General features: G+C 21.8%; 3 protein-coding genes across 3 annotated transcripts; 2 read left to right on the forward strand and 1 right to left on the reverse strand.

Annotated features, from left to right (window-relative positions):
- Nucleotides 1-258: 258 nt before the first annotated feature.
- On the forward strand, nt 259-1,676 carry Bm17692 (Uncharacterized protein; the record flags this gene model as incomplete). The annotated part of the gene is made up of 3 exons (XM_043081106.1): nt 259-429; nt 1,021-1,107; nt 1,476-1,676. 3 exons carry the CDS (start codon nt 259-261, stop codon nt 1,674-1,676), a joined length of 459 nt encoding a protein of 152 aa, XP_042937040.1.
- Nucleotides 1,677-3,988: 2,312 nt separating this feature from the next.
- Nucleotides 3,989-5,733, forward strand: Bm8327 (Uncharacterized protein; the record flags this gene model as incomplete). Its single annotated transcript, XM_043081107.1, has 3 exons — nt 3,989-4,069; nt 4,425-4,496; nt 4,828-5,733. 3 exons carry the CDS (start codon nt 3,989-3,991, stop codon nt 5,731-5,733), a joined length of 1,059 nt encoding a protein of 352 aa, XP_042937041.1.
- Nucleotides 5,734-7,876: 2,143 nt separating this feature from the next.
- Nucleotides 7,877-12,264, reverse strand: Bm8328 (Uncharacterized protein; the record flags this gene model as incomplete). The annotated part of the gene is made up of 9 exons (XM_043081108.1): nt 7,877-8,089; nt 8,278-8,419; nt 9,046-9,238; nt 9,521-9,611; nt 9,910-10,061; nt 10,484-10,689; nt 10,876-11,007; nt 11,491-11,609; nt 12,133-12,264. 9 exons carry the CDS (start codon nt 12,262-12,264, stop codon nt 7,877-7,879), a joined length of 1,380 nt encoding a protein of 459 aa, XP_042937042.1.
- Between the last annotated feature and the right edge of the window lie 1,001 nt (nt 12,265-13,265).

Here is a 13,265-nt window from a genome sequence, read left to right on the forward strand (position 1 = left end):
TTTTTCAAATATAACAGTATTTTCATTTATTAGCTAAATACAATTTGGAAGTAATTAAATGGTTATTTAATTTCTATTATATTAAGAAAAAAGTGTAAAATACTTTTTATTAATTACAGGTCAAAGTAAGCAATAAAATTTTTAATATTTTTTGTTTTTTTTTTTTTTTTAAATCCATGATCTGTTCATATTGAAATAATTAAAAAATTTTCTTATTCTGCATTTTCAAAATTTTTAATTATTTAGTTTGGTTAAATAATGATTTGCATAGTTTTGGTGACACTTTTGACATTATACATATTTGGAATTGAAATGGTTCCAGCAACGAATTGCCATTTTTCTCGACCTAATCAAATTAGCCCATCGGGTTGGGTTGATCTGATTGATAAATGTAAGGAAGAATCAAACGATACGATTTGTTTTTCAGGCGTAAGTATATATATATATATATATATATATATAATAATCTAAAAAATTTATGAAAGAAATTAATAAATTTAAAACGAAAAATTATGTAAATTTAAATGCAAATATAAATTTCCCATTTTTTATTTTTCTTTTTTTTTAATATAAAGATTTATGGAAAATTTTTTTATTTAAAATTTAGCTTAGATAATATAAAGTTCAAAAAAAAAAAAAAAAGAAAAAATTGTAAAATTCATTAATCATAAGAAATTGAATAAAATTTATCCATTTGTTTATGTATTATTTTTATTAAAGCTCAATTTATTATGTCATATTTTTATAGATATTTGCTTATTTGTTATCAAAATTATTTGCTCAAATTATTGATTAAAAATTTTATTTAAAAAAAAAAAATTGCAAAATTTATTTTTATAAATTAATTAAAATTTATAAGGAACTGAATAAAATTTATTCATTTGTTTATGTATTTTTTTTTTTTTTTACTTTTTGTTTAAGTTAAATTTATTCTTTCATACTTTTTGCAAATATTTTTCTAATTGTTATTAAAATTATTCTCTAAATTTTTGATTAAAAATTTAAATTTTTAATTTTTAGTATAATCCACGTGTCGCATATTATCACGAAGCAGTTGGTTGGTGGCGAGTACTGCACAGTGAGAATGAATGCTTTACCAAACAATATGTCAGTGCTTTTTTTTTTATAAATTTTAGTTTAAAATTACACAATTCATTATTGATCATATTTTATAATTAAATGAAAATTTAGATAATTAATTTAGTTATATAATTTAACATAATTCAAACTTATTCAATAATTTTTCACTAATTTAACTATATATTTTAACATAATTCAAATTTATTCAATAATTTTTCACTAATTTAACTATATATTTTAACATAATTCAAATTTATTCAACAATTTTTTACTAATTTAATTTATTAAAATATATAATTCAAATTTATTCAATAATTTTTACTAATTTAATTTATTAAAATATATAATTCAAATTTATTCAATAATTTTTTACAAATTTATTCAATAATTTTCAGTTGCGTAAAAAATTGGCTTGTAAAAGTGATCAAGAAACACCAGAAGAAGGTTGTTATCGAGATAAAACACATCACAAGAATTTTTTCCTTTGTTGGTGTACGGGGTCAAAGTGCAATACGAGGCAAAAGATAACAGAAATTTACAAGAAAAATAATACATTATTTGTTATTGGTGGTGATTGCAAACCATTTGAATTTTGATTGAAATTTTCAAATCTGAAACAAAATTTATTAAATTATTTATTTGAATGAAAAAAATTTGTAATTTAAAATTATTCAATTAAAAATTTAAATTAAATCTGTTTGCTAGTTGAAATATTTTAATGTATAAACATTGAAACTGTGTATAAAATTGTAAATTTTTTGTAATACCTAAAAAAATTCTTTGTTTAACACAATGTGCAATTTGAATGAATTTTAATTCATTTCTAAATTAGTATTTATTAATTCATTAAAAAATTGAACAAAACTTTCTTTTCTCAAAATGAAATATATTTTATTTAATTAACAAATTTTTTAATAAAAATCAAAATTTTTTGATTTTTCTTTTTTAATGTTTTTTGATCAAATTTTCGATATATAATGGAATTAAAAAAAAAAAAAAAAGTATGTATATATAATTCTTTACTTTCAATCTTTTTTTTTTAATATTTTAGTTTGTGAATTTTTTAAATAATAAATAACTTTTTGGACAATTTGCTTTCCCAAATTTAAATTTACCAAATTATTTATTAATTTAATCAAATATTTTCATTTCTCCTTTTTACCTTTTATTAACCACTTCTTTCGTTCACCGTTTCACAGGACGTAGCATTAATTTATATTTTAAAGAAGGCAAACAAAAAATACATAAAATCAATTATTTGCTTTTTTAATTAATATTTTAAATAATGCCTTTTTATTTTACATTAATTTATCTTTTAGACGAGACAAACATAAATTAAATAATAATTAGAATTATGATGCTTCAATAATCGTTAATAGTTAAATTAATTCAATAATTCATTCATTTAATTAAATTTATATTTGAAATTGAATAGAAAAAAAAAAAAGAAATTTTAATGTAACTTTTTTCTTTTATTGCAAAAAAAAGAGCAAAAAAATGAATAAAATTGTAAGACAAAACATTTTCAATCGAAATAGAAATGAAATGATTCATCGCTTCAAATTTTATTTTTTTATTTTTTTTTCATAGAATATTTTTTAATTTTAATCATAAATATATATATTTTATACTATCTATAATGCTTAGTTTTATTCATCATTAAATTCAACAAAAAAATAAATTTTAAAAAGTAAAAAAGAAAAAAAAAAATAAAACGAATGAATCAATGCGAACTGAATGATTTTAACAGAAAGTTTTTCGTTGATTTCTGATAGCACTATGAGAAAAATATTTAAAAATATTTAATTTTTCTCATTGTCATATTTCAATTCTTACATTCATTCATTTTTGCTTTTCATTTTCATTTTTTTTTTGTGTTTTTTTTGTGTTTTTTTTTAGCCTAAAATTTTTATTTTTTTTTTTGTTTTTGTCTGAACTTTATTTAAGAAATTTATGTTTTTAACATAGTCTTTAACAAGCAGTAAATGCTTATTGCTTTGTCATTTTTTTTTTCTTTTTAATAAAATGAGAGAAATTAGCAAAAAGGAATTTATTTGTTTGTATTTTTTTTCAAAACGAAAAAAAAAATTATTTTCTTTTTCTTTCTCATTTTTTTGTTTTATTTTGGTGGTGAAGAAAAAAAAGTTGAAATTGCTTAGGTATTAAATGAATTAATGATATAATTAAATTTTAAATTTTTGTTTTAATCAATTAATCAATTTTTTTTAATCAGCTAATTTTGTGTTTATTTTACAATGATGCATTAAATGATTTTGTCTTTTTCTTCTTTTTTTAATGATTGGATAATATTATGAATTTTATTTATTAAATTTAAATTAAATTAAATTTATTTTATTAGCATTATGAATTATTATTGTTACAATTTATTTCAATCGCTTTTTTCAATATGACTAAGCTTAATTTGAGCTAAATATTCAAATTATTTGTCATCATATAGTAACTTATTTTTTTAAAAAAAAAGCAAAAAAACAAAAAAGCCTTTTCGATGTTCAATTTTTTCTTTTAATAAAATTATTTTAAACAAATATTTTACATAGAAATAAATTATCGTTATTTTCTATGTGTTAATGAATTAATCAATTTCGTTTTTTTATAGTATATTAAATTAGTTTTATAGTATTTAATAATTTAATTTCTAATATATTTCATATATTAATCGATCGACCGTAACTAAAAAACGAAATTGTTGATAATAATAAATTGCTAATAAGTCTAAATATTATTAGACTTATTATAGGACATAGTATTGTGATATTTAAATGGAAATATAAATTTTAATTAAATTATTGAATTTAGGTGAAATATGGGAATAATGAATAATTCAATTATTTATATGATACTATTACTATTTATTAGTATCACTTATACTCTATCATTATACTGTTATATGGTACATTGGGATGCATATTCATCATTTACGGAAAAAGTTTATAAATGCAATGATAACGAAGAATTTTGTGCATCTTTGGTACTTTTATTTCTTTTTATAATTTTAATTTTAGTAATCAAACTTAACAATTAAAAATTAAGTAAGCATTATATATGGAATTAATATTTAATAAATTTTATTATTATTAAATTTAGATTAACATTAATACAATTAATTTGTTAAATTTTTTTTAGAAGTATATTTAAATTTTTTGTATTTAAAGATTAATGGAAAATGAATAAATAAATAAATTTGAAAAAAAAAAAAAAAGAAACAGATAGATCAATGTTACATATATAATTTATGTAAATTATAAAAAATTGATTTGAAAAAAAGTTTTTACTTACTTATTTTTTTCTCTTCTTTTTTAAATAAAGAATTATATTCTTTGTAGTATGATCGAGGTGCTGAAACTTGGTATCTTCGAGCAATACCATTGGATAAGAAATGTTATTCTACCGCTGAGGTATAATTAATCATATTCATTATTTAAATTTAAATTATTATACGTATCACAAAACTTTTATATTACAACATTAGAAATGAATTGATTGATTAAAAAGTAAAAGAAATAGATCAACAATATTCGAAAAAAAAAAAAAAAAAAACATTGATCAAAGATATTTGAGTATCACATATTTTATGCAAATTACATAAAATTAACATTATTTTCCATAGAATTATCATATTTTTATAAAATTAAAAATTACTATAATTATTTTTTACAATATTAATTAAATAAAAATTTGATTTTACAAACAAATAAAAAAAAGAAAAAAAAAATGATATATTTTCAGTTGAAAAGTCGAATAAACTGTAGCATAGATACATTCAATGAAGGTTGTTTCATGGATCCACGTTATAATACCTACGAACGTAGTACGTCAAAATTACCGGTTTGCATTTGCAAAGGTGATTATTGTAATACGCAGGAAAAAATTGAAAATATTTGGTTGGAACAAAATATTTACAAATTTCATGATCCTGAAAATTGTGATGAGAAATCGAGCAGAAAAGATTCAATTATGGAAGCTTTAACATCTGATAGTAGTATAGCATTAACTAAAATTATTACCACAACCAAATTATCAAAATCGAATCAGGAAAAAACAACAAGAGCTACCAAAAAGATGAAATTAACAACAACAACAACAACAACAACAACAACAACAACAACAACTACTACTACTACAGAAATGTCGGAATCAAGTTCAGAAGCAATAACAACTGAAGAAAAGTTAGAATTATACGTTGAAACAACAAAAAATGCTGCAGAAATGTTGGGATCAAGCACTGAAGCAACAATAATCACTACAGAATCAGAATCAACCATAGAATCAACAACAACTGGTACAGAATCAGAATCAGAATCAACCATAGAATCAACTACGACTGCTACAGAATTGGAATCAGAATCAACCACAGAATCAGCAACAACTGGTACACAATCAGGATCAATCACAGAATCAACAACAACTGGTACAGAATTGGAATCAGAATCAACCACAGAATCAACTACGACTGCTACAGAATCAGAATCAACTACGACTGCTACAGAATCAGAATCAGATACAACTATAACAGCAACAACTGCAAGAAATTTATCAGAAACAAGTGGGATGAGAACACTAACTACTAATGATGGTCATGATGCAACAATAAATGGTACAGAAATTACAGAACTTATTTTCAAAAAAGCATAACCTACCTGAAAATGTTAATTGGAATGAGATTAGAAAAGTATTCCAAACTGTTTCGTTTTCTTTTTTTCTCTCGCTCCCTCTCTCTCTCTCTCCCAAATATCATCTTGATTATAATAAATCTTAGCTACAATTATTATTGGTAAAAAAATAAAAAAGCTTAAAGTAAGATTAAAAATAATTTCAAAATCATTTTCAGTTTGGAAAATAAAAAAAAAAAAAAAATGCAAACTTACTATGTTGTTGAAAAGTTTAATATTGTCTTTATAATCACTTTTTTTTTTTTTTTTTTTTAAAAAAAAGCAAATAAAGAAATAAATAATCTGTGAATTTTTTTGATATACATTGTATTCAAATCAAGAAATGACTAATTGATCAATAAAAATTAAAATCTTTGAAATATATTAAAATGTGAATTTAATTCATTTGAATTCACTCAACACAGTTCATCAACTTTATTAACTTTACTAATGATATTTGTGCAAAGAAAAGAAAAGTAAATATAATGAAAAGTATAAATTAAGAAGAAAAAGTTTTATCAAAAAAAAAAAGTTTTAAGCTTTTAATTTAATACTTTTTATGCTTTAGCATCGATTACACTGATAATTATGACTAATTTTTTTTTTTGCATACAAATTGATTTTCTCCTTGTTTATTATCAGCTGATATGTTATCATTAATATCTTTAATATCTTTCTTTTTCTAACAAATAATTTAGTCATTTTGGGAGTGGAAAAGTTAAAATTAATTAATGAATTTTTCAATCTACCATTGTCATTTTGATAAATTTACAGGAAAAACAATTTTTAACAAATAGCATTTCATGTTTGATTAATTAATATAGAATATTAATTCCATTAATATTACTATTCCTAGTTTTAATCATTTCAAATAACAATAATAATTAGCATAATTAGATCTGTAATTACCATTAATGCAACTATATAATAAATATTGATAGTTAATCCTTATCAGCATTCCTTATCAGTAATTTTAATACAACAATTGGATTGATCAAATTCATTAATTGCTAAACAAATAAACAATAAACATAACCAATTTAGAATGTATTAAAGAAAAATAACTTTTGACAAGAAATATTTAATCAATGATAAAATTTGATAAATTTGATAATGATTTATTACATTCTTACTCACAAAACCCAAGTAATTTACGCAAAAATAAAAATTAGAACAAAATTAATTTCACTTTTTTTAATCAATAATTTAAATTAAAAGATTTAAGAACGATTTTTGTTGATAAATTGAGAAATGTGGGAAAAGAGAAATTTACAAATGAATAAAACACAGTGCAAAAAATGTTTACGAATATTTGATATTAACAAAAGTATTTGAAACTGTTTTTCTTATTCAAAGTTTTTTTTTTTTTTTTATTTACAAACTTTTTGAAATGTTTGTTAATTGCTATGTAGCGTATAAATGCTTGGAAAAAAAATAGGCATTGTTAATATCTTTTATTATTATCATTATTATTAAATTATTATTATCATTGTTGTTATTATTATTAATATTATTTTATTTTTATTATCGCTATTATTAATCACTGTTAATCATTTAGTATTGCTTAAACTTAAATATATCTCAAAAAAAACATTTGCTTACATTAAAGGAAAAAATAAGAGAAAAGGAGAAAAAGCAAGCAATTTAATAATTTCAATTTTTCAAAAGATTATTATCAGTACGCATATATTTTTATTATTATTAAATTTTACAATCAATAATTTTTTTTTATAGTACTCAGAAAAAACACGTTTATAATTTAAATCAGAAAAAAAGGTACCACTTTTAGTTTGTTAAATGTTTATTTTTTTTAACTATAAATTTTTTAACTAAAAATTCAACTATAAAAATTGACCATTTTAATTTTTTAACCTATAAATGTTTGAAAAAATTATGAAAAAACAAAATATTTTGCTTAATTATAATGATAATAATAGGAAAATGATTTGCTAAATATTAATTAATTATACATATATATCAAAAATTGCCAAAATACGAAAAACTTTAATGTAACAATTAAAAAGTCTTACTGCAAATCTCCAAAATCGAAATTGATCTTCATCATTCATTATCAGTTATCAGTAATATTAACACTGTTATCAACATTATCATCAATGTGTTCGTCCTCATCGATATGAAATACATTGGAGAAATACAGGATTTGAATTAGTAACAACTGGTTGACCGAGCTTTTCAAGCAGTTGTTCTTGGTTCATAGTATTTGGAGTGAAAGAATGTATTGCGGTGAATCGATGGCGCAAATGGTTCGTTAAATTGCGTGCAATTGAACAGAGGAAAATAAGTGCAATTACTGCATGACAGGTACCATACACCAAAAACTAAAATTGTAAACTTACAAATTAATTATAGTATCACAATTAATTATTATATGCAAAATATGCGAGATAAAAAGTAAACAAAATTAAAAAAATTAATTTAAAAAAAAAAAAACATTAAATTGGAATAACATAATTAATAATAATACTAATACTAATTTTTTAATAAACAATTCAATAAATAAAGTAACCTGTGACCTAACAGTCATGCCAAAGCCACGTTTATCAACAACGATGGCAGTTAAAAATGCTTGCAAGATAAGTGCCACAAATGAATTGAGACCAAATATTAAGCCATAACTTTCACAAACCATTTTTTTAGCCAAATTCCATCTGTATTAATAATCACTAATTTATAGCTATTCACAATATCATAAATAAATAAATAATCACAATTAGATCTCACAGTTAGTCATCAATTCGATGAATCATTCAGCACATAAACAGAAGCCTTTTCCCATTTCACATTTCAGTGCTAAAACGTGAGGCAATTTATGAGAACCATTGTGACACGTGACCATGATTACAAGTTATACGTGACTGAATTACGGCTATGATACGTGATCATGATTACAAGTTATACGTGACTGAATTAGGGCTATGACACGTGATCATGATTACAAGTTATACGTGACTGAATTAGGGCTATGACACGTGATCATGATTACAAGTTATACGTGACTGAATTAGGGCTATGACACGTGATCATGATTACAAGTTATACGTGACTGAATTACGACACGTAATCATGACTACCAGATGTACGTGGCTGAATTACGATTAGGACACGTAATCATGATTATAAGATATACGTGGCTGAATTACGTAATCATAAGATATGTTGTCGTGACTGATTTATGATTGTCGAAAGTTTCCTCACATCGAATTCTAAAAGGGAAACAACTTTTGCGCCCACGCATTTAACTTATCTTCCTGAAAAACAGAAGAAAGAAACGTACTGCGCAATTGTTATCATTACTTGATAGAGTGTGCGGTAGCAAATGTAACAGATATACATTACGTAAATCGTTTTGGCTTTACTGAAAAGTAGTAGTAAAGCGCAATCAACGCTTGAAATTAGTACCAAAGCCGCCTCGCCCCATTTGTCCCAATCAATCGATATCATATTCATCAACATTATTGCGATCGCAGCTGCAACAAAATAAATCTACACGAAATCTCAATTATCCGAGTATTGCAACTTCATTCATCTGTGACATTCCATTTGCGCCCTTTTTGGAACTACTAAATTCATTAATTAGTGAGAGCACATAGAGAAAACAATAAAATGTACGAATCAAAAAGTTATCAGTTAGAAATACCCAAAATTGGTAATGGGCAAAGATAAGCTATAAAAGTTGTATTAAAAAGAAAAAAAAAAAAACTACTTGGCTTATTTCAATAATTCTTTGATTAAAAATTTTAAATGCTTACCGCAAGCTGTGTAAGTTGCTTCAGCGAAGCCATTAAATGTTGTCTCCTCATTTTGCACTTCGCCCCATAATGTTTGTGAATAAGCACTTATCTAAATTTGAATATAAATTGATAAAGTAAATATTGGACTAAATAATTAAGAAATAAAAATATAAAATATACAAATTTTGTTTGTTATTTTAAGAAATTATTTTGAATATCAATGGCATAAACATTAACTTAATAAGGCATAATAATAGATTTTATTAATTTATTTATTTATATACTAAATTTGCTTATTTTAAAGTAATTGAATTTATGTTCTCTTTATAGGACAAATTGAGCTTTGATATCTGTCGAAGAGACAATATTCCAAAGTAAATGTCAAAGGTCAAAATGATATATTTTACCTGTAAGGACATACATGTTGTCATTGCCCACCAAAGTGACCATTTTCTTACAAACCCAACCCCATAAATTTGTTTTGTATTGTACCATAACTTTCCAACTCGAAATTTTACATACTCTGTATAGGTTGTTGGCTCATTCAGTGTTTCAATATCTTAAAATTCAATTTTAAATTTTAAATAAAATATCTAACATTTATATATAATTTCAACACCAATTTTTTTTCTTTTGAATCATTGATTACTAACTAAGTAATTAATGAGATTGCGCTAAATAGAGCATTTTTTTTTTTTTATAAATTAAATTAGATATCATTTGATATTTTCTATGTGCAACTATTTCTAGAATGATCGAAGAAAAATTATTATTATTAATTATTATTATTGTTGTTATTATTGTTATCAATATTTTTCTTTTATTATTAATATTACTAAAATGAATATAATGTTTGTCAAATTTTTAGATATTATCAAAACATTTTGTTTTGTTTCAAAAATTTAAAAAAAAAAAAAAAAAAAAAAAAAAACAAATAAATAAATAATTTGAAATGAAAAAGTTGAAAAAGAGTAAAACTACCTGTTGTAATTTTAATTCGTTCAATTAATGATTTCCATTGTATTCGTGGAAAGCATAAACCAAAAATAAATACTAAAATAGGTGATATAAGTGAAATTTGATTAACAGTTAAATAAGTACCAATACCAGTTATTACGATTGTTTGACTTAGCAAATAGCCAAATGTACGGCCAGCCATTGTTGATGCTCGTGTCCATGATGTTAAACTTAAATGTAATTAATTCAAATAGAACATTTAATTAAAATAATTTTTGAAAAAAGAAAATTTAAAAAATTAGAATTTGAATTAACAAAAAAAAAAAATTTGTTAAAATCTTTTTTTTTTTCTTTGTTTTTTGTAGGAAAAAAAAAGGTTAGAAATGAAATAATGAAATAATTAAATAAATATTAACCGTTTATATTCATTTTTTCTAACTTTAGCATAAATATATGAGTAAAATGCAATTTCAGCTGCAGATGCAATTCCATAAAAAGACATTCCGATTTGTTGTAGGAATATTCCGGAACCAAATACCAATGTAATTCTGCAATATTTTCCTTTTTATCACTATTGCAATGATAATTTGATTACAATATTTTGCAATTAAATTTATCATTTTAATTAAATTTTAGGAGAAAAAAAAAGTCAGAAAAATATTGTTTTTGTTTTAAATTTAGTAATATTTCAGTTGCTATGAATGTTAAATGCAAACAGGGAATTTAATTATAATATTTTGTAAATAATTTATTGCTATAATTAAGTTTCAATTAAAAAAATTTTTTTAAAACATATCTTAACTGAAATCAAATTTTTTTTTTTTTTTTTTGGAGTTTTTTTAATTGCATTTATAATTTATTTATAATATTCTAACTGAGATAAATATTAGATAAGTTTTAAATTGTTTAAATTTTTTTTTTTACCAAAAAATAATGTTTAAATTTACAAGAAAAAAAGAATGCATCGATACAAGGATATGTTACAATAATTTTTTGATTATATTATTTAGTAAAAAAAAAAAAAAAAATACCTGAAAACCATATAACCAATACTTTCTAAAATTAAAATAGGTTTGTAAAGGAGTAAATCAGTTAATAAAAATATTGGAATAAGAGTAAGCAAATAACTGTATGTCCAATATGGATAAATCTAAAATTAATTTTGTAATGCACTTAATTATATTTGTATAAAATGGTTAATTGAATTAAGCCAATAAATATAAATTAATTAATTAATGAGTAAACAAGTTTAATCTTTTAAACTAATTTTGTAATCTAAACGAGTAATTATGAATCAGGTTAGTGTTATTATTATTATTATTATTTAAACTTTTTTTCTTTGGTAATTGTTAAATTTGAAATTAATCTTTCAAATTTGTTTACCTGATTTTATTTTTACTCTTTTTGCACTTTCCAATTGTACATTACATAATTGAACGATGATGAAAAAAAAAATGTCACATCATTTCAAAAAATATTATTTAAAAAACATCCTTTGAACTTTATTTAATGGAAACGATCATTTATTACTGATCAATGAAACAATTAGTTATTTCTGATCAAATAATATCCATTACTTAATTACTTACAAAAATTCTATCATTACATATTTTATTGTACTAGAAAAAAAAAAAAAAAAAAACAAAGAAATGAAAAAATCAATAATGACATACTTCACCATTGAGTTGTTTTTCGGTTAGATTTAAAAAATCAGTTTGATATTTGAATAAAAATGGTTCACCAGGTTTGAAATCCTTAAAAAATCCATATAATACTAATAATATAGGAACTATACTCCACGTCATCCTTCCTTGCAATGTTATTTTAATTCCTGAAAGTTTTTCTTTATTAATTTTAAACGAAAAAAAAAAAAGAAAAAAATTTATGAGCAATGCACTTACGTATATTTTACTACGTATATTATTCACGTAACACATGTTATACTAGACGTACTACGTAGATTTATGATATATTAATATGTTTCTACGTGGATTTATGATATATTTATACGTTTCTACGTGGATTTATGATATATTTATACGTTTCTACGTGGATTTATGATATATTTATACGTTTCTACGTGGATTTATGATATATTTATACGTTTCTACGTGGATTTATGATATATTTATACGTTTCTACGTGGATTTATGATATATTTATACGTTTCTACGTGGATTTATGATATATTTATACGTTTCTACGTGGATTTATGATATATTTATACGTTTCTACGTGGATTTATGATATATTTATACGTTTCTACGTGGATTTATGATATATTTATACGTTTCTACGTGGATTTATGATATATTTATATGTTTCTACGTGGATTTATGATATATTTATACGTTTCTACGTGGATTTATGATATATTTATATGTTTCTAAAGTAATATTACTACAACTGAAAACTATTAAATGATAAATAATCAATAAATGAATCATTGAAAGAAAACATAAAATAGGTTAAAGAATTTTCGAAACGATAGTAATAAAAATTTATTTAAAAATTGTATACATTCCAAAATTAACACCAAATAAAGAAGAATGAATTAATATTTCAAAAAAAAAAAAATTTTTTTTTTTTAAATTATAAAATTACATCTAATTTATCGTCGTATATATATTTATGTATTATAAGCAAACATTTTTCATTTCAATAAATAAACATTATACAAGCATAAATTTAAATAATTTTTTTAGATAAAAATAAATGAATTTATTTAGGCAAATTATTCACACGCTTTAATGGATAGGAATGAAAGATAGAATTAATTAAAATTAATCAAATATTTGTTAAACAC

This window comes from Brugia malayi (assembly GCF_000002995.4).
Source record: "Brugia malayi strain FR3 genome assembly, contig: Bm_v4_Chr3_scaffold_001, whole genome shotgun sequence".
NCBI lineage: Eukaryota > Metazoa > Nematoda > Chromadorea > Rhabditida > Onchocercidae > Brugia > Brugia malayi.